Source organism: Temnothorax longispinosus, chromosome 4, assembly GCF_030848805.1.
Source record: "Temnothorax longispinosus isolate EJ_2023e chromosome 4, Tlon_JGU_v1, whole genome shotgun sequence".
Lineage (NCBI taxonomy): Eukaryota > Metazoa > Arthropoda > Insecta > Hymenoptera > Formicidae > Temnothorax > Temnothorax longispinosus.
Window position 1 is genome coordinate 20,356,118 of NC_092361.1, and position 22,851 is coordinate 20,378,968.

The 22,851-nt window shown below is 40.5% G+C and overlaps 2 protein-coding genes across 16 annotated transcripts in view; one reads left to right on the top strand and one right to left on the bottom strand.

The window, feature by feature from the left end:
* The window catches only part of Fdl (fused lobes), a 38,784-nt gene that overhangs the window by 11,304 nt on the left and 4,629 nt on the right, over positions 1-22,851 (bottom strand). For 2 of the 7 annotated variants that reach the window (XM_071776354.1, XM_071776356.1), the window contains exon 2: positions 7,894-7,950. Coding sequence is in view for 3 of the 7 variants with exons in the window: in XM_071776351.1 (XP_071632452.1) it covers positions 1,731-1,756 (26 nt within the window). In the remaining 4 variants the exon portion in view is untranslated. Of the gene's footprint in view, positions 1-1,554; positions 1,706-1,730; positions 2,708-4,540; positions 4,908-7,893; positions 7,951-22,851 lie in introns of those variants that run through there. The other 5 variants (XM_071776351.1, XM_071776350.1, XM_071776360.1 and 2 more) reach the window with 4 other exon arrangements.
* Positions 23-22,847, top strand: S-cup (spermiogenesis-related protein stanley-cup). 9 transcript variants are annotated; one of them, XM_071776367.1, is made up of 6 exons: positions 29-455; positions 1,187-1,228; positions 10,125-10,292; positions 11,225-11,853; positions 13,238-13,388; positions 14,447-22,847. In XM_071776367.1, the coding sequence occupies exons 4-6, from the start codon at positions 11,678-11,680 to the stop codon at positions 14,759-14,761; spliced, it is 642 nt and encodes a 213-aa protein (XP_071632468.1). In that variant the 5' UTR covers positions 29-455; positions 1,187-1,228; positions 10,125-10,292; positions 11,225-11,677; the 3' UTR covers positions 14,762-22,847. The 9 variants fall into 9 exon arrangements, with proteins under 9 accessions (XP_071632473.1, XP_071632468.1, XP_071632465.1 ...); XM_071776372.1 differs by lacking the exon at positions 1,187-1,228 and having other exon boundaries at positions 23-455; positions 13,250-13,388; XM_071776364.1 differs by lacking the exon at positions 1,187-1,228 and having other exon boundaries at positions 29-502.

The window sequence follows — 22,851 nt, forward strand, 5'->3', positions numbered from 1 at the left end:
GAGCGACGGCGCGGCGTCGTTGCTGCTCGTGTGCTTTCAGCACACGTGAACTATACCTAAATGCCGTGCCTAGCCGCGAATCGCGTGGCGTAGCCAAGCAACGCGCGTGCCATGACCACCGCGCCGCCGATAGTCTCCGGCGAAACGGTACTAAGGACGGACCGGGGAGATTCGTCCCCGACGCGAACAGCCGGGACCGTCGTCGACGTGCGACCACCCCGGGACGCGACGTCGTCGTCGTCGTCGTCGTCCACCGTCGTCGCCGTCGCGGTGGTCTCTGCATCAGGACGGAAGGAAGGGCGAACGGACGGATGGACGACGGCCAGACCGACACCGGCCAGGATTGTTCATCGATCGCCAGGAGAAACGGTATCGCGAGGAGAAAGCTGTTCGGCGAGACCGACCGCGCGATCGACCGAGCCAGCTAGACCCCCGTTGTTGTACACTGAGAAAAGGTCGGTCTCCCGCTTGGCAAATTGACACCTGTCACGGTGTCAACAAGGTATCAAATGAAATTGAAGGGTGCGGTGCGGCTGACGTTTGCCGGGTGGATTTTGCTCGTCGAAAAAGCTCGGGAAAAAAATTATTTTCAATCCCGAGATGCAATTTGGGCCGATTATCTGAGAAACGACTTGAAACGATCTCGCACCGCGCTTTTTAATTAAGGACGTTCACCGGTCCTTATACTAGGGAAAATCGATTTTCTATAGATTTTCTTGAATCTGTGGAATATACGTTAATTTAGGTGTGCTTTATATGCGTGGTATAAATTTCAGTGCCTCTTGCGGTATAAAAATCGAGATACTGAGCCTCAAAGTTTCAACTTTTATTAAATTTTGGTAAAAATTGAAACTCTGAGGCTCGGTATCTCAATTTTTATACCGCAAGAGGTAGTGAAATTTATACCACGCATAAAGCACACCTAAATTAACGTATATTCACAGTTTCAAGAAAATCTATAGAATTTCAATTTTCTCTATAGTATAAGGACCGGTGAACGTCCTTAACAGCGCGTGTCGTTCGTCGGCTTCATCGTTTGGCGAATAAATAAATTAATAAAGCACGATATATGTTAAATTGTTAAATTGTTGTTGTTGTGCTTCGTGCCAGCCTTGCCTCCGATTCGATTATCAGAGCAAAACACCGATAATTTCATTTATTCTCGACAGTGTAATTTTTCTTTCAGCGCACGTTGAAAGATACGCGTGTCGAGCGGAGAACAAAAAAAGTACGTGGAATATTAAATAGCGCTCCTAATTAGAATTGATAGGAGCATTCCGTGAGCGGGGAGATATCCAGCTTTAAAACAAGCTTCGAATTAAGCGATACCGATTAGATAACGAAACTGGAGACCATCAGATAATGTCAAGTAGGCGCGTTTTTCGCCCGTCTCCCCTCATCAACACCCTACGTGAAAGCCACAAAGGTCACATTTTGCACGCTATGAGGCACCGCTATTAATATTCGGGGATAGGACAACACCGTAGATCACCACTCGTTTCATTTAATTACGCTCCAATCGAACGTAAACAATTTCACGGACACACGTCCCACCTTAATCCACACGCGAGCTAACGAGATCGCCGGTGGCGGTCGCCGTCGATCGATAGTGGCCCAACAATTAGCGTTCGATCGTCCTCGTTAACGAAAGTTGGCGTGTGAGCGTCCACTCTCGCGTTATATCGCCAACGGATTAAGGACGATCGGGATATTTCGCGAAATATGCGCACCTCCTCGCTCTCCTACTCCTCCTCATTACTGACGGCAAGCAATTATTATATCCAGCCGCTATCACGAACTCACGAACATGACATCGCACGGCGATGGTCAACCCGGATCGCCCGCACGCACACGACGACGACGTCCCGCGTGTCTCCGCTTCCACCGCGAGGATCTTTAAATTATTATTTCCTCGCGAGCGCGCGACACACACACCGGCGCGGCGCCGGGGGTCGACACAACAATCACGGCAGTTGGATTATACAAAATGATATGCTGCCGCACGTTTCGCGGCGAGTCATCGGGGCTTCAAGGATCCTCTCGCGCCGGCATTTAATAAACGTCGTTACATTCCCGGTCACGGCGATGCTAATTTTCGCGCTGTAAAATTTCGCCCGGCCGTTACAAGCCGCGGGGATGACGTTCGATGTCGTGACAGCGGATGGCAAAAACACAACTGGCGCCGCTATTCCGCCCCGCGGTAACACGTGTTGTCGACTTTAATCACCGCGAAACATCGTTGGCAATGACGATGGCAGCGGGCTGAGTTAATCTATATATATATCTGGAGCAATCTGGAAGATACGGTATCATTCGCTGACGTCGTTATATCGCGATTAATGCTATTCGACGGGCAGGTTATAACGGTAAACATTGCTGACGCATCGCGAAATATTGCTACGGAACAGTTCAAGCGAATAATTGTCTATAAGCATAAATAAACGAAAAATTGAGAAAAATATGGTGAACTTAAAATTACTCAAATTAATAGCCTGAAATGAGCCTAAAACGAGTGGTATCCACAAATGTGACTTTTCAGTTGAATACTGACAAAATGGATTCTGAAATCAGTTAAGCGCCGATCTCGTCCGGTTTAATGAGCATAATTCCGTAGGAACGATACTAAATTGTTTCAGGAGGAATATGATATTTTTAACGTTATTTACGTATTGTTTAATAATGTGAAATAAAACGCAGCGTTCCTTCCAGGAATAATAATATTCCGAGTAAGAGAAAGAATATTAAACTCTCATTAAACATCATTAAACAACTCTTTATAATGACTCCAATTTTCCCTGGTGTGTATATTTCCATCTTTTCCACGAGGAACTGTGAAAAGAAAAAACCAACATCTTTTCATAGAAAAAAAAAATGAATAAAAATTATTAAAACGATTTATTCAAATTCGTAAGAGAAAGATTTTTCCTTGATTAAATCTTGGAGAAGCGGAAAAGACGAGTCTTGTTTCTCCCTTCAGCTTTACTTGATTACAAAAGTAGCTTTCGCGATGGCGTGTTTTCGATTCCCGCGGAATCCTTCGATCGCGTTCGCAGCGGCGTATAATAATCCGAATGGTAGCGTTGTATTTGTTGCATTTCAACTTGCCGCTTGACCTTCGCGTTGCACTTTGCAATCTGGGATCGATATTTATCTCGGGCCCTCAATTGCGAGCCCGCTATAGTCGCGATGCCATTTAAAGCCCTTTTCCGCTCTCGTCGCGGCGTTTGTTCCCGGAGAATGCATTATCCCGTGACGATCGACTTCGGCCGGGTCGCGCGAGTCGGAGAGCGTTCGATACGAGAAATGGGGAAAAAAGGCCGACGTGGTTTTGCGTGGCCGAAGGGGGCGAACCCACCCAGGCGCGCACGTCGGTCGGTGCGAAGGCACCCACGGCTCTATATATAGAGCGCGTAGGCCATATACGGCGTACAGCGTATGTCACGTGCCTTCGACGCGTCTTTTTAGTCGATACACGCGCAATCACGCAGAAGGCTCGAGACGTCAGGTTGCCAACGAGTTCGTTTCAGAGCGCGATCTCGTTTGTTGTAAAATTCGGGATTTATGAGATTTTGAGAGTCCCGCCTTCGTCCAACTATAATTGCGAGAGATAGACTTAAAATTGAGGTGAGAAAACATTCATAGCGCACCGCTTTTATAGTGCACCGGCAATCACAATTCCGTTTATATCATTGATTCTTGAAAGTCGATTTAATTTTGCTTATCTTATAGACCGATTTATATTTAGAACGATCTCAGTAAAACAGTCTCAAGTGAAAGAGCATTCTATATGGTAATACTTACAACTTACAACATATAAGAATAATTTTGTTTATTTTACGGATTTTGAAACTTGAAAAATTTAAGTTTGTTAAATTCATTGATTTTTTTGTTCGATGAGCCAACAAGTGTCCGGGAAAAAGACATTTTGATAACGTATCGTTTTGGTGACAATAGCAATGAGTAATGATCTAGAATTCTAGATTATAATGTTCAAAATTGGAAACTATGATTTCTGTTTACTTAATAAATCCTATTTTAATCTGTGAGACATTGAGTGCCAATGAAAGATAGACGTTTCGATAATGCACAAGTACGAATGTACCGTAACAAAGACTTACAATAACTCAGAGTGCGCTCGTTCTAAATTAATTCAAGGTAATCTGATCCATCTCTCGCGACTAATCGCTTTAATTAAAAGCAATGAAGCAATTATAGCCGGACGATCTCTCCTCGAATATTAATTATTGTACATTGGGAATAGCGTAAAACGCACGATAGATTTCCGTGCTCGCGTACGGAAATCGGGAGGTCCGTGAGACTTATCAATTTTTCATGCCGAGAACGGAGGGATGCTATACCGCTAACAATAAGTCTGGCGTATTTCATCGCGTATTCGAGGTAAGCGCAATATTCCACCGCATTCCGGCAAACATATCGAAATTATTTCGCTATTGATTTCGGCCGGTTAAACTTGCGCCAAGTTGATACGGGGTCAAAATTTATGCGAGTTAACTGGGCGTGCATAATTTTCGTTACGTACCTACAACGACGACGGGGAACTAATTGGAGCACCGGCAATATGACGACTCCAATTAGCGAGCTGCAGGTAACGCGAACACGCGCGGTTTCCCGCAAGTTATCTACAGCCCTCCTTTATTCACATCTCGCACTTTCGTTGTCCCCGAGGGCAACGAAAACTTTAAGGACGCGAGGACCGACGCGACAAACTTCGACTTCGACCGAAAGATACTTTTCGAATAAGCAGGAATCCCGAAACTACGATCTAAATCTAGATCGGGAGGGACTCTTAATACGTCCTATAAATAGACGTATGTGAAAAAGTGTTCCGAACGTTGAATAGAAGCTTTCGAGGCGTTTCGCCACTCAACGAAGTCTAATTGCCATAAAATCGAGTCGAATTAACGGAGGTTCTTAAGTCGGAAAGACAATTCCGTGGAGCTCGAACTTCCTCGCAAGACCAATAGCCCTGCCGCACCCTACTGAGCGCAATTCCCTCTTCCCGCGAAACTTTTCGTGAACTTTTAAGAAATGTATTAAACTGCATTTCACGGCAAGCGCGATTCTATAGTTAATCTGTCTGCAAATCTAGTCTTTTTAAGCGGAACCAGCGGAACTTACATTATGCCGTTTGCATCGTTGAAACGTTCCCCGACGTAACGTTAATTAGCGCGCTATTAATTAGATGGCCCGCGTTGTACAAAATATTTACACGATCTTTGTATTTCGCTGTAATTTATTCAATTTGTTAAATTAAATAAATTAGAAAAATTAAAATTAAACAAAATGAACTTATCGATTAAGCTAAAAGTCAAGCAAAGTTTAAAAGGGAATTAAATTCAATTAAAGTAATTAAAGATTGAAGGCTGATATCAATGACGATGTCCGTCATGCCGGAGACACAAATTAATTTTAATTAACAAATGCGGCTGTCCCTCCCTCCCTCCCTCCCCCCTTCTAGATTATCACGTCCTATAACACGACTATACAATATGTAAAGGCAAGTTTAGGTGGCGACGCAGAACGGTGGCATTACGTACGTAATACCCGTAATACCCGGCGTGTTCTAGATGTTTTAGTCACCGACATCGATCCCACCAGGTGTAGTAACGGCGTGTTGTAAAAGTATGTGACGGGGCGTCGACGACAACCGTCACGTCGCGATGTCGCTGTCGCCCGACATGCTCGCGAGCAAAACGAGTAATCGACACGCGCGCGAGTCGCGATAACGCGAGGATATCGCGGAATAATTCGGCTCGGAATCCAGAAGACAAAAATGGGCTCGCAGCTATCGCCCGTGCACGAATCCGCGTTTGTCGTCGGCGTACGGGGGCATTCCGGTGAATAATTCGAAGAGTTCCGAAGTCGGCCTTCGGAAAAGTTGCGAAGGTATAGAGACTTGTGCGGTTGCCGCTTTAGTCCGGCTAACGCTGAATGTCGCCGGGTCGCGTCGCCAAGAAACGAAGCAGCCCGTGAGACGTATAACGGGCTTTATTTGGGAGAGGAGACTCCAATTACGGTTGGCGTTGATGGCTTATCTCTCCGGAAAGACGAAAAGGTGAATAATTGACGAGAACATCGCTTTCCGTTTATCAGGAGATTTATAGATATCCTTCTGGATGAAAACAACGATCGACGTCTCGTTAGTCCAATTAGTAAAAAAAAAACTTATGGAACGTCTTCCTGATCGACGTTGGGAAATCGAGGTTGATACGATAGCCGTAAGATTATTCGAATAATATTAATGATGGGTTCTAGAGATTCTGTCGAGAGCCCGTCTGCAAATGCAACAAGAACGCACTGGGGCGTGCGGCTCGACCTGGGAAGAAGTGGATCAGAAGCACGGATGCGTTACAAATGCGCCACGATTAATACGAGTACTCGGCAGATGCCTCGACATATCTCGGAAAGCAACACCGTCTAAAATCATATTTACCGTACGACTAATGTATATAATAATACGGTGCTTAACGATGTAAGACATGTAACAAGATTTTTAAGCGATAATAATTGCCTCTTCCTTCTATTTACTTATACCATAATGCAAAGTTACTTGTGCAAAATGATTTTTAAGAGAAAGATAATACTGACTGAACGAAGAATGCAAAAAAGAATTGAAAGGTTGTCGCATTTGTATCGTTATCACAGATTAGATACGCAGAACGTCAAAACGCTGCAGTCAATATCGAGAGATTTCGACGACCTTGAGTAATTATAATCTCTTTGAAAGATTTAGTCGGCAGATACACGTCACGACGGACAAAGCATAACTATGCCGTGAGACTATCACGCTCCTATGCGTTGCCCAGTTCAACGTAGTTGATGTAAGCCAAGGTCGTCGATTAGCAAGCAAGCCCAATTGAAACGTTCGTAAATGCAACGTTGACACTTCATGAATTAGAAAGCGAGGAAAGTTGGAGGACCTCTGGTTATAAATAGCCTCCACAACTATCTCTATTCAACGGCTTAATCGTCATACAGGATAAAAACATTGATTGCATCAATTCAGCAATGATGATTGCGCAATTGAATATCGAGTGATTGTCAAATTAAATATCGAAGTTGTTCTCTTCGAAAACGAGGCAACTGATTTGAATTAAATTCTTGTTCGCTGATATCTCGCAGATAAGAAATCTATAGACAACGAGCATTTGGGAAAATACGATAACGTGATAACGCTATTTCGAGATGCTACGATGGGTAAACTTAAATAAAGTTAACATCGGGTGGTATATCGCGTGACGCCGTGACCTCCTGAGATAATTGTGAGCAGGTAGACGGGTGGTTGATTAGATTAAATGGGCAGCTGGATAGTCGGCAACTCTAGATCCAAATGAGGTAGAAGATAGGTTGCCATAACAGTTGATTAGGTCGATACATAGCAGACAATGTTGAGCTAGTATTAAACGTAATTGAATACTTCTTTTAATGAGACATCAATTAGTTTCGCTTCGGGCAAAAACAGCGTGGTCAAGTGGAAATTTTCTACCCGATTAAATGAATATTGAACGCGCATCGAAAAATTAATGCAACGCGACAAATTGTCATCGTGATTTCACAATACAGAGATTTTATGATGTAATACACGATGAAAAATTACAATGTTATGTATCATTCAACGCTTTTCAAAAATTAAATTGCAAATTGCAAATAAAATTATCAAAACAATTTGTACAATATAACATCAATATTATTCATTTATTTACAAACTATTTTTAATTAAAACAAAAATAAAATCTGTGAATAAAATATACTTTGCGTTTTGTGAATGTTCGTGTCAACGTATACACACAGATAAAATCTCACGAGGCAATTAAATAATACTACGCACTATGCTCGAGAGATTATTCATATGACTTTGCGTTATAGACTTACCTGCAATTCAGACAGTCTCGCAAACTTCCTCATCTAACGTCCTTCATTTGCGCGAATCTGCAACAGGCGACATACATTCCCATTGTAGAGTCTCGAAAGACAAAGTTTTCGAACAGCAATCTCGTTATTCATGCTGCTTCATATACATTTTCAGTGTCAATTTAGACACAGTCAAAAATTACTTCAAATTCAACGCAACGCAATAAGTTACCAGTGGATTTTACGAGTTATATCGTCTTTCATGCATCTATGCCCTGCAACGGCCGAAGGCATAAGTTTAATAACCGTTATTGATTTTAATCCGTCACGTCATATAAAGGGACGCACGATGTCATCGTATGGGCTGTACTCATTATCGACTAAAACGAACTACGTCGAAGTAAATTAGGCTTTATCTCTTTTCTCCCTGATAGATTGAGTTCAATTAACGTAATAACTTGATATAATCTGATTAAACAAAAAATATAACCTACCTAATATTAGGCAAAAATGATGAATTTTCAATAATTAAATTGTATACAATTAAATATTTCAATTGTCAATTTTTTAAAATTGTTTTTCGATATATTTCGAAATTACATTCAATATTCGTGTAATGTTATAACATCTAATATATTATAATTCATTTAATATCAAATTATCGAGTAATTATGATATCAATTGCATATTCGAAATTAATCTAAGAAAAACGATACAGAGTTAATTCCTACGTTTTGTTATTATACATTTATTTGTGATACGAAATATTTCGAACACTTATTACATTAGTTCCAGACTAGCTTAAACAAAAAATAGCGCAAGGTATAATATTAGCTTATCTCAAGGCAAACTATTTTAATAAAAGGCTAAATATAATCGACTTATGATCTTTATGCAATATCCTTAGTAAAAGTTACCCAAGCGAACGAAATCGCAATTGAACTTTATTAAGAGATAAGTACTCGCGAGGCGGTAAATCTTTTTACGCAAGTTTTTACTTCGTGCGTTATCGCGTCCGGTTGCAGCTTCATTAACGCGCCATGTAAAAACGCGAATACCGCTAGGAACGAACGAAGAAAGGGGAAAAAAGAAAGAAGAATGTATCGCGGGGTAACGCGAGACGGAACGAGGAAACGGTTGCAAATTTTCCAGCCACCCTCACATGCAATTTCGTCCCTCTCAAGCACGTAAAAAACAAAAATACGGAAAGTTCGCGCGTTGCGCCCAGAGAGAGGAAAAAAAACTGGATCGACGCGTTTACCGACTCTACGGCGGTTTCACGCTGTACGGCGGTAGACACAAGGAATTGGCAAGTTTTAAAAAAAGTTAAAGTTCACGTTACAATGTTGGCGAATCGATATTCGAGCACCAAGCCTCGAAGCGAACGGTATACGAGAACTTCTTAACCAGTATTATGTCCATGAAAATGTAATAACTAAAATAATATTAAAATTGTGGGATAATTATAGAATAACAATTCGAAACGCGTACTCGTTTAAAGAATTCTTTTTTGTCGGTGAATATCTTGGATAAGGTTTGAAATTTTCTTCTCGTCGAAGAGAAGAATGTTTGCTGCGTGCGCATGTCCACATGAAATATCGACTCTTTCCCGCGGTCTAATAAATTAACATCAAGTAGATTATCCTTGAAATTAACTATCGCACCGGGCGGCTCAAAATTAATATCGACCGCCGCCTCGAGAGTGGAAGGATTCCAGGGGAATATTCTCCTTGTGGAATATTCCGGCAATATTTGCTTTTTCAATTATTGCTACGAAATCAGCAAATATAAACAGCGCCGATGGGAAGTCGCATCGGTATTACTTATTTATTTTATCAATTCCAGAATATGTTTCCACCATCAAACGGGAAACAGTCTCTCGCGTGCGTTCTTGCTCTGAAATGTTCTGAGGTTTACACAACGAGTTCAAAATTCTTATAAGTAAACATTTAATGTTCCCGCTGAGAAAATGATAGATCGCGTCAAAGTTGATAACTCAATTAGCAACTGGAAATACGAAGCGGCTCATATTAGACGTACTTACTCACCGAAACTAGACGGACTATAATAAATTATTTTCTCAAGCCGTAAACGTCTTAAAGTGACAGAGATAAATTATTTCAATATGATTCGAGAAAATATACACAATTTCCTAGGTATATCGAAAGATATATTATAAATTCCTTCGCGTAAAATGTGACGTGTGGGATCGATTAGTAAAAAAAAAATCCACAATTAGATATTATTTGCAGATCGCGCGATCAGGCAGCGGCACGAAGCGACGGTTATCCTGACGGCTATCGGAGCCGAGATCCGACCTGCCTGGAGCAACAATGACACGCGCGTCTCACGCGCGAGCGAACCCGTCGACGGGTGTCCGTGAAGCCGAGCCTTCGGCCAGGCGGGAGCTACGGCTCTACGTGAGTATTGTACAATGAGAAATTCAATTTGGAGCGTTGGAATTCCGTGTGAACCGCGTCGCGACGTGAGCGCGACTCGACTCCGTAAAAAGGCGTCTCGCGCGAAATCACGCTGCCGGCGACGCGCGACGCGACGCGATCCGGGATTTTATCAGCTGTAACGGAAGCGCAGTGCGAAAGTGTCTCCGTTTAACGGTCGAAGCGCACCGCTAGACGGAAACAACAATACACGCGGCCAACAACCGCGATGTCTGTCGGCGTCGCGCCGAGTCGAATTCGAATTTACGAATTCTTTTCTGCTAATTAAATTCAGTCGGTTTAAATGCCTATTCTTGTCATGTCTAACTGTAATACTGCAATATAAAAAAAAATACAACGTAAGAATTTTTCTCTCTGTATATATTGTATATTCACTTAGCAAAAACAAACGAGAATGTAAGGCATGAGCTCGTAAAAAATGATCCAATCTTTAAGATTGAGAAAGAAGTTGTGCGCTACCATTTTCTTACGAATCTTTTTGCAAGCATATCTCCGTGCAACAGTGTAATAACAATAAACACTTTTTTCAAAACGCAAAGAGGATTAATCTAAAATTTATGTCCTCAAGTACAAAATTGATTTTCTCGAGCTTTTAAGAAAGTGGGTTAGAAAGTCATTGTTCAATTTCATTTATCCATTGATATATGTAAATATTAAGATCCAACCAATGTGTGTGCTTGTTAGCATTATTTATAATAAGATAACAATTAAGATATTAATATTTAAATTACATCATAAGACAATTATAGAATAACAATTCGAATATTAATTTAGAGAATCTCTTTCGCAACAATTAACAGATTAAGAGAAAATCTTATACGTGGTCACAATTTAAAAATTGCGGTATGCGAAACGACACGAAAATTGAAGACGAACATCCTGCATATTTCCAGGTCTGAGGTGCGATTTGGCTACGAGGATCCCCCCGAGCGATCTAACCGGTCGTAATGCGAAGTCGATCGTGCTCGGGGGGGAGAGGAGAGAGGCTTGCATCCGATGGGCTTTTCCGAGAGGCGTTTCCGGAAACGATACATTCCTTTTCGAGACGATCGCAACGGCGGAGCAGCACGGATGATCGAGATTCTTCCGATCTTCGCGTGCGATAACGATCGACAGTAGCATGTGCAACGCGTGATCATCGCGTCGACCTCGATCCACGAGATCACTCTGACGAGCCTAACGGGGCGATTCGAGAAATAGCTACAGCTCTAAAGAGGGAAAAGAGGAAAAAATAAATTAATCTCAGCGGCGCCAAGCGCCAATTAGCCGCGATCCAATGCTATTTGCGAAAATCGGGCGGAGACAGGATTAGCATCGACGACGTGCGGGACGGCGAGAATAAGATAATGCAAAAGATAGCGGTGATGGCCGCGGTGCAGAGGGCCCACGGCTATCATAACGGCAGCAACGCTTACGGGGATGCGAGTAACGCCCCGCCGGAGCATAACGGCTCCTCGTCGACCAGCAGGAGCGGCCGCTTCGACGCGGATCTGCACGGCAATGTTAACATCCTTCTTGGCGGGTGAGTAACAACCGCGCCGGCCGGACAGATGCGCTCCGACAGCCACCGCTCGCAAAATATAGGCGGAAGATATCTCACGGCGAACACGCCTAATCCCGAGCTCTTTGAAAAGAGACGCGCGTCGTTCTCGCACCACCCGCCCTGGTCCTTTAATCCTCCGACGGATCGTATCCTGTACGTCAAATAGATCGTTGCATGTACGAGACACCACTCAAAAGTACTCAATTGCTTAGATTTAGATATCCGGTGGTTGAAAATTCAATGGTTGTTCCGCGTGAAGCAGCATGAGAGATTCGATCTGTGAGTCAAAACTTGGCAAACTTGATAGCTCTGAAGAAAGATGACGTTGCTCTCTTTGAAATTTGAAACTTTTCCTCGTCACAAAAATCCTACGATAGTTTTCGTAAAAATGTCTATCTTAAACTCACAAATATATCAACATAAAATTTATATTGGCATGATATATAAATAAAAGGAACATTATATAAATTAATTTTCACTATTTGCGTCCCAAAAATTTGCAAAACATATTCACGGAGTTTGATAATAAATGTTCCGCAAAGTAAAATTGAGTTCGGTATTCGAGGAGACAGAGAACTTTCAATAGAAATGCAGAAAAATTTAAAGTGCCATTATTAAATCAGAGAGTAATGAATTCTTGTCTCAAGTTACTTTATTAGAAATTTAAGATAAGAAGATTTATGATAAATAAATGTTAATTAAATGGTTATCGCAATTACACTGGTAACGATGCATTATGCATATATGCATTACGCATGCATTTCGATGACAAGATATTTATTTTTCAAATTATCTACCACAATAAAATTCTACACGTATAAAACGAAGAAGAACGTTATCTTTCGAATTAACACCTGTCAAAATATATATAAGAGTACATCTATATATAAATGGACAATTCGTTCAAAAATTAACAAATGGATAATCCGATATTTTTAATCGGAATTATAAAAAGCCGATCAATTATTATCAATGACATCCGGCTATTATTGATTGGACATTATTCTAATGTCAATCGGCTTTTCATAATTCCGACTAAAAATATCGGATTATCCATTTGTTAATTTTTGAACAAACTGTCCATTTCTCTGAGTGTATTTTTTAATGCAGTTCTTTTCTTTTATTAAATCGCTATAAAAAGTTGACCCGTCAAAATGCAGCAGGTGTTAAAAGTGACCGTTTTGTACTTCGCCGCGTTTAAAAATTTCTGCTCCCTCCGGAGGGAAAACCGCAGCACGCTCACTTTTTCACCAGTCGCCCGCCCTTTATGGCAGCCACGCTTTTTTCCTCGGGCGGGCGTATACGGGCACCTCCCAGCACAAAAAGCACCGTCTAAACATCGTCTATATTGGTTCGCTTTTAGCGCCATGATCAGCGGTGTGATCATGATGGTCGTGCTCATATGCTACTGCTGTCACAAAAACGTCCGGAAGCATCGACCGCAGGAGTACTCGCAATATTGGAGAGCCGAGCCGGACATTCACAGTCTAGAAGTCTTCACCATGGACACGCACGTAAGCAACATTTTCGATCGGAAGATCACTCTAATCGCAGATATCCAATTTCTCGACAAAATCGTTAAGTAAAACTACTGAAATTGAGAGAAGATATATAAGAAATCTTAAATATATTTTATATGTAAAATATTTTAATTTTTATATTGTCTTTCTTAATAATAACAGCAACATTTAAAAAAAATTCCATATCTGCTGATGATTAAAATAAATTTTAAATCCAATCATATAAATTGTCAATCCAAAATTTATCGACATGTAACCGTTTACCTACACGTCTGACATTCAGTCCACGGGAAGTCTTTTATTTCCCCGATGATGTAAAAAGATCTCTATAACGAGATCTCGCAGGATATCTCTCAGATCTGGGACATTTACAGTTCCAAAAATATTATTCGCCAGATCTGAGGTATATCCTGCGTAATGTTACATGAAACTACTCTTAAATCATATAGGTACCACTTACACTTACACTCGACACAATAACGCGCGCACCGCGACTCGCTTATTTCCACATGCCGACCTTTTACGCAACCTCTCGCAGTCGCTCACCTTTGTGGTTATATATACGCCCGCAATTAAATAAAAATTCGCGTATCTCGCGGAAACCACGCCCTCGCGTTACACGTAAAGGCACACGAGCGCGAGAAACATCGGCTGGAAATTGCTCGCCGCAATGCGACAACGTGCATACTTCGCACCTTCAGACCTAGCGACCGTCTCGAATACAGACGCGACGTGATACAAGAAACGAGATAAAAGGAACGAGAAATAAAGCGCAATATTATCAATCATAATAAAACATTAAACAAATAAAAATATAAATGTTATATGCAAAGAAAAGTAGATCTACATCTATGTCATTATGATTAAGATATAATACACATTGCAGATATAAAAAATATGAAAGATAAAACATCCGTCCTTATTATGTGGACGAGCTATTGATGTGACGAGCTATTATTCATTTTGAATTTTTACATATTCATTTTTTATTCCTAATATTTTATTCCAGTATTTCATAGTTATTTCTTTAACGATTCCATTTCTTTCAACAGTGCATCGAGAGATCGGCAACGTCTCAGGTTCATCAAGAAGAGGGAGTGCCCACGTCTCTTCCGCCATGCCCCGTGACTTCGGGCCCGCCGCCGGCCTACGAAAGCCTCATCTTCGACCCTCGGGCACTGCCCTCGCCAACCGACAAGAAGGACGAGTCTGACGATCCCGGCAGTATTATCTCGCCCCCGATAAGCAGCTTGCCCACCGAGTCGGAGGCCAACAGGATCAACAAGCGGGAGGATATCCCGAGGGACGATCAGGGCTTACCTTCGTACGAAGCCGCCCTAAAATTAGAAGCTGACGGCTACGTTTAAGGAGTGGATAAGGGGCCGCCGCTGGAACCACTTCGATCGCGGATTTCCAATCGTGAAAATTTCCAGAGCTCCTAGATGAAACGCCGAGTCATGGATATCGAGGCAATATTCCATAATCGACAAGGTGGACGGACCGACTCGGCTGTGGACGATAGCCGAAGTCAAGTCTCGCGATAGCATCTGTGAAAGAAAGAACGTCGTCGTTCCACACGGCGCAAGGAGCTGAGATTGATTTTTAATCGAGGAAATGGAAGAGGAAAGAAGAGACAGACGGCTGAGCAAATTTTCCACGTAGATTTGTGAACCAAAAGACAAAGTGTGAGAAACATTTCTAGCGCAATTTTTTTGAAAAATGTTAAGGAACTATTTTTCTCTCGCGCTTGAATTAAAATGCGCGTAAAAAGTACGGGATAATTTTAATCAAAGAGATGAAAAGAGAAGAGAAAGGAGTTTTAAATGAGAATTTATTTTTGGAGTTAATGAAAAATAAGAGAGAGAGAGACACATTGTGCGTTATATCAAAAATATTCTAAAAATTTTGGAATGTTGTTTTCCTCTTGCCTTGTTGAAAGATTCCAAGTAATTCTTAATGTTAGAATGAAAAGCCACCAAAGATAAAGTGCCTGAACATACATCCTTTTTGTGAAACGTGTGTAAACGGAAGACAAGATGAAAGAAAAGCGACGAAGCAATTTCTCGAAAGTACGTACTGTTTTTCCTTCTATCTTGCCTAAGTAAAACGACACGTAAAAACTCCGAGAGTTTCAGCGACGCGACATAATAAGAAAATTTTTGGAAGATGCAATATCTAAAAGACTTTTCTATTTTTTGATGATCTCTATGATTAAATGTGTGTCGGTAATATTTTAAATATAGGTAAGAACGCGTCGTAGAAATATGTAGGTATCGATTTCGAACTCTCTAAATTTCTTAGAGTGGGAATACTGCCACTCCAAAAGAGTGAAATCTCACTGGAGTGGCAGTATTCCCACTCCAAGAAATTTAGAGAAAACATAAAATGCGCCGAAATATAGCCCAAGTTAATGTCGGCGGTATGTGAAAACGGTATATACGTAAGTCGTAAGGTATAATATATGTAAGTCGCGGCCGCAGGCAGTGAGCAGAAAGACCTAATTTCGCAGGTAATTACATTTTATAGATGTTAAGGAGGAGAATACTTAACGGCATATTTTTCCCGGTCGGTCATTAGTTTAAGAGAGCAAGAGCGGACAGACGAACGCGGCACCGTTAGATTACAGTTTCCGTTTGAATAAACAATGCGCATCGCTATAACGTAAGTGATATCTTGGCGTAATAGGCGCACGACATCGCGGAATTTATGTATACGTTTTCGCTAGGAAAACGCTTCAAAACGTATCATTTTACGTAGAACTTTCCCTCTGTACGATAGATGAATATGTAAATAAATAGCTATGTGCATTCAATGTGCATTTTTAAGCGCGTGCACCGACAACAGCCGCAATGATGATTTATTACTGCGTCGACCGCATGAATATTAAGTAGTAAAAGTATTATATCGATGAAGGAAGTGGTTTCGATGCCCGACTCGAACGTACATCAATTCGAGCTTACAAACGTCAGATTTTGCGCTTTATGAACGCTCGAGTTTCTTTTTTTACGCGAACGCTAAGAACTTTTTTTAATTTCCTCCAAATGCAATCGCAGTAAGAATTAATATTACGCGACAATTAATATTAAGAAACACAGATATCTCGTTTACGTAAGTCTAACTATGTTTGGTATCGCGTGCAGCATTCACGGTTGAATCGTTTTGTTGGCCTTCTTTGCGAATGCTTAATTACGACGGCAATAACAATTAGTAGCAACAAGAGATCCTCGAGAAAAAGCGATAACCTTGATATCGAGAGAAAAAAAATGTTTGCTCGAAAAGGCACCTTATCAGGCGAGTGTTTTATCGAGCCGGCTAAAACCTGGCGATAAAATGTAATGCTTTTGCCAAGAGCTGGATATTTACGAAGCACGAAGCGGCAACGTGAATTACACGGTAAAAGTCTTAATTTAGTAGACGAGTGATCCATTAGCGTTTGCCGCGTTCGCTATTATTTATGTAAAATTTTTCCATGACAAAATTATTATTTACGTACAGTTAGAAAGATATACGGTTGAAGGAGGAGGGAGATTATCTGGCCCCAATCAGCGTTGGTTGTACAAAATTGTGCCGTAATCTTAAAATAATTACATTTTACAAGACGTGCACGGGGTAATATTGTACGAAGAAATCTCGGCTAATCCATTATCCATTTTTAACGGCACGACTCGCTTAATACGATCCATTTTTAATTTCTCATATTGCAGATTTAATTAATTCGAGAGCCACTTTGGTATTTTTGTTAAAAGGAACTCGTATAGTATTGGAAATACCCGAAGTAATGAAACAATCTATTATTAACATTCAAGGAAGTGGCAGGAAGTGGAGTATCCTGTTAACTCACTCATATGTCATCTCGATCTCGTGCATGGAGATTGACTGATATATGCGATGAGATCACGTTTGTGAGATATATCATGACGAAATAAAATACATCGCGTATGCATGTCGGTTGATAAAACACCGCGATATGTCGCGACAAAGCGCCCGTAAACACTAATTCAACGATGACTGCGATGCATCAATGACGATAAATCCGAAAGCGTAGTTACGTGCACGCTATTGCATGATCGGTGTCATTAGGCGTGCGTGTGTGCAAAAAAAGATATATACTGGAAGAACTGGCGAGCGCAAAATGTTAAAAGTTCACAAAACAGAAACAGCATATATTTATTTATAGAGCTTATTCCTCAATAATTCAACAATTTGCAAATAGCCCGAAAATATATATACTGATGGCAGAACTGGCAAGCGCGAAACGTTAAAAGTTCACAAAATAGAAACAGCATATATTTATTTAAAGCTTTTTAATTATATATTTAATATTTATTTAATAATAACGTTATTTCTTAATATTATTTCTAAATAACTCAACAATTTGTAAATAGACCGAAAAGCTCTAAAGATACAAACTACTCTTTTCTTTTTCAATTAATAAATAATCCGCGAATATTTATAAACGAGCGTAAAATGAAAATGTTAAAATAGCACTGTAATTTATCAGCTTAATTTAACAGATTAAAATATCTATTCTCATAGTAATCAACTTTATGTTTATCGTCCAACACCTAATGACTAAAAAATATAAGTTTTAAAAGTAATTACGACGTAAAAAGAACGCGGTACAATCAAGTATATACAATACGAAGAATAAGACCGCAAATTGCAGGTCTGCTATCTTTGAAAATCAAGGACGGAGAACGGCGTCGGCGACATAAAATCACACACCATGACGCGGATGAGAAAAGTGCAAATTGCACGATCTACGACGCGCGATCGCTTCGTCGTCGCCGTTAAGTTTTCTGATGCAAAATAAGCGTCTGTTAACAGCATCGTTGTTAACAGTATCCGGCCCGAAAATCGATGCTATACGGTCGCGGCTTTAGGATCGCACATCGTAATTAGCACCCTCGTCACGCGGCCTTTGCGGGGAGATTGAGCCAAACAGAAAATAATTTCCGCTCCGCGACCTGATTGCGGACCCCCGCGGCGGAATTCGAGATTTCCCGGTAACGAGTTCGCATGGAAATTTCAAATTGCTAACGATATACCTACGACACGTACGTTCAGCGCGCGCGGTGTGCGTATCATCCGGATGTGCCGTAATTAGATTAGATTTACACAGAATAACTCGCGTGTTTACATTTCCCAACGGTGTAACGCAGAACTGTGCCATCAGTTCGTCCCGTTATCAATTTAGTTTAGTCACACGACAGCGTTGTATACAGCGGTTTTCACAGATAAGCCGGTATTGTATTGTGTTATACATAATCCTCTTTTACATTGCATAATGCTGTTACGGATAGAGCATAGCCGAACGAAAGGTATAGATACGTGATGTAACGAGATAACATTATTTCGCGCTAACTCAAAATGTATTTTAAGAACTGAAAGTGGACGAGCATACTGAGTTTGCATAAAAGCGCTCGCGGATAATTGGATAACTGGATTAGAAATTAGGTGACTGGTATATAAACTAGATTAAAAGTTTCTCTAAGCGATGCATATTAATGCAAACTCATAAAGCTCGTTTGCAAAGTTCCGAGCGGTCTTGGAACTTGAAGAGTTCCCTCGAAATTTTTGCAGGTTTAATTATTGAGAAGAAAATTTTGAATCTTTTCCGCGTGTTAGCGAGTTCAGTTGCGTTGTGTGTCTGATGGAAACTGTATCGAGGCGAAGATGAATGTTAAGAGAGAGGTAGAATATAAACGCGCCAGTTCTCCTAGTCGGATAATTTCTTGGAGGGAACAATTACCGCTGCCTTCGCGGCTCTCCTGGGGGCTTCGTAAAATACGCTACCGGGCAATCTTCCGGCGTGGCTCCTCATTAAGTTTCAATCGGCCATTAAAGTGTATCGGTGTTGCATGATCCTATACGTGTATGTATACGCATGTATTATTCAGCGATCGTTTGGCGATCGCCCTAGCAGAAGCAGCATAACCCGTTTCGCCCCGTATATAATTAACGAATTTATTGACCCGCGGGAACTTTTAAGTGCGCGCGGAAAGAATCGATGGAATCCCGGTCAACGTAAACCGATAATCGACGGACGAGATATAATGAAACACGGTGATAGGGTCGTAACCACCAACAACGCGATTTGTTTTATCGTCCTTAATTAAAGCGACCTTTTTACTTCGATGTCCCCGGGTCAGAGATGACGATCGTGACGTTCGTTGACGAACAGAACCGCTTTTTAGTCTGAAATATCCGGAAGTTGCGATCAACATCGAAATGCGACAAATTAATTTAACTGCTACAGCAATTATCTGGTTTATTTACTATTAATAAAAGCTAAATTGATTTAGCTAATTGCTAAACGATGCAACAGAAAATCTAAATTAACATTGATATCGATCAATAAATATCAGATGTTACAAGTAATTCAAATAATATGCTAATAACTAAGATCATAATTATCGTTGCTATAGGTACTCAAGATTTTTACGTGACAATTGCGTGTGTTAAAAATAACGCGACTGCCTCGTAAATATGAGCGATATGTCGTAAATTAAATGAAGAATATCATTCGATTTGCCTTTTAAAAAGCATCTTATCTATGCAACAAGTCGTTCTTTTAATGACCGTCGCGTCGGTACGATAAATTATGTTTTACGATATGCATAATAAGTACACGTTATGTGTCATTATGTGTCACACAAATGTATCGTTTGTTATCGTTTGTTGGTGCTATTAACTTGTGTAACAAGACGACGTAAGACGCGTTAATGTAAGGCGATCCTACGAGGTGCGACGCAACGTGTAAGGAGTGATTGTTCGTAGACGATTGTCGCATATATGCGCGAGAATAGCGAGACAAAGAAATTCGCAGGGTTTGCACAATACGGCAAAGTAGTGGAAAACATAGATGACGGCGAAATGGACTGGCGTGAACTGAACCTGACGAACAATATATCTTTTGGATAATAAATTCGTTTATTAGCGGTCGATTTGTTACGATTTTAACTTCATTAAAGTAATAAATTCAAAGTGATTGCGTGTGCATGCGCAGAATATTTATTCACTCGCTTAATCGTATCTCTCGAAAAATTATTCGGACTGTGAATACTGTGATACGTGTAAAATGGTGTGTATATCGTATGTCGGTTTGACTACGCATGTTTGCATATAGTCAAAACCTGTAAATATTTACCAATTGTAAATACAAATATAATTTAATGAATAAGAATCAAAAGGGACGGAAATTAAAATAATATGAAGCATAATTAGTTACAAATTATCATGTAAAATCATAATGTAGAAATTATTACGAGAGAGAAAGAGAGAAAAGCGACGTAAAGTGCATTCCTATAAAGATATTATTCCTTGACACTAAATCTAAACAATCGCGGATTAACCTGTCTACCGACACAGTAAGCATATTTACAAGTTTACAAATATACAGATCGGAGGATTGCGCTTGAAAGTCTTCCGTCACGGTTTGTTTAATAGGATATTTTCGGGCGAAGAAGGCTTCCTGACACACATGCACACACGCGCCTCGCACGCTCATATCACAATAACATGACGCGAAATTCGGCTTTTTCTCCGCCGGATAATCGAATATACCTATCGAATTGTTTGTATCGTTTGTAATTATTTACGTCGAGGTATTTTTGCGCAATATTTTTGCGCTGCACAAATTATCGCAATTGTTGCAGCAACTGTAAATTATGTACGTTAATATTACACATGGACGGACGGAATGTAATGCCGGAATAACAAATTACGAAATGTAATTGACGATTGCTGAATTATTGGAGATTTTTGGAGAGTCTCGAAGTTTAACGGTGAAAATACGTAAACGATTTCTCAGCAAATATTACACAAGCCGATTTAACAGTGCTGCATCTTGCGACGCATATTATATGCAATAATAATATAGTGATTCCATTTTCACTCGGGATTAGTAGTTACATAAACAGGATCAATATGTTCAAATTTTAACACAAGTTCCAACAAAATTAATTATTCTAATATTCTAATTCGTATACTCAGATCCATCAACATTGAAAAAAAAATGAGGAACAAGGACTAACATCTCCCTGATACGAGAACCATCGATCAGAATGAGAAGTGAATATACCAAATGACGCATACGTTTTCCTCGTACTCGCAAACGATTGTATTACCGATGACACATCTATAATTAACACGTTTCCAACAGTTTCGCGCCTTTTCAACGTAATCAAGCGCAAAGGCGGCACCGTCCCTCCGATATTTACACGTAAATTAATTATCTTATCATCTTATCGGAGGCGCACACCTGCGAGACCATGCAAAATTATCGCGCGTACTCTCTTTACAGCACCGTCTATTAATATGAGCCTCGAGGACAACGTGTCAGCCAGCGACGAAGTCAAGGCGAGAGAAGATTCACTATTGCGATCGATTAATAATAGCCGCGACTTCATTAAAGTCGAGATTCGCGCACGGTTAATATCCGTGGCCTTCGAGAATTTGTCCTTATCGAAAGACGATTTAATCTCCGTCGACAAGTCGCGGCACTTAAAGCGTAAACGCCGTGATAAAAGAGAGCGGTTGTAAAACCGCGTGTGCGACGTATACGGAAAAGGCGTAATCGTATTTATATTAACGTCGATAACGACGTCGATAGTCGAGGTAATGCCTCATTGAGCTATTTGTATTCGCGTTCGCGTATATGTAATAGCACACTGTGTAAGAAGAGCCAGCGTCGTGATGCCAGCGTTGGCAAATCCCGTCCGATAAACTGTAAAACGAGATTATGCTATCTATTACCGCGGTGATAGGAATAAATCAGAGAAATCGATAGATCAATTCGGACAGCGATAGTCGAATTGTGAGCTCCCCGGTGAATCGGTGATGCGATGTCACAAATTTCATGTATACATACATAACTCACTTTTAATTCGCGATATAATTCGGTCATTGAATCGGTCGGCGTAGCTGTTCGCGATGAAATCACGAAACTGCCTCAATAAAATTAACTACGCGAGCATTAATTGACGCAAAATTTCGCGATTAAATATACACGTCGTATTTTAAACATCGTAACAAACGTTATGATCTGATCGATATTTTTTTACCTGGAATGTATAAATAAAATTAATCGTCGCCGGAAAAGAACGTAGAAGAAATTTTTCAATTGATAAACGTTATGTCGAGAAATAGCTTCTTCAATAAATATGGAAGTAAATAGCAAAGTACCTTCAATTTTCAATTTTCTACCAATTTTCATATATTTTAGAGTATGTCTTGAATTAAAATGATAATTCAATTGATAAACGTTATTTCGAAAAATAGCTTCTTCAATAAATATGGAAGTAAATAGCAAAGTACCTTCGATTTTCAATTTTCTCCCAATTTTCATATATTTTAGAGTAAGTATGTCTTGAATTAAAATGATAATTCAATTGATAAACCTTATTTCGAAAAATAGCTTCTTCAATAAATATGGAAGTAAATAGCAAAGTACCTT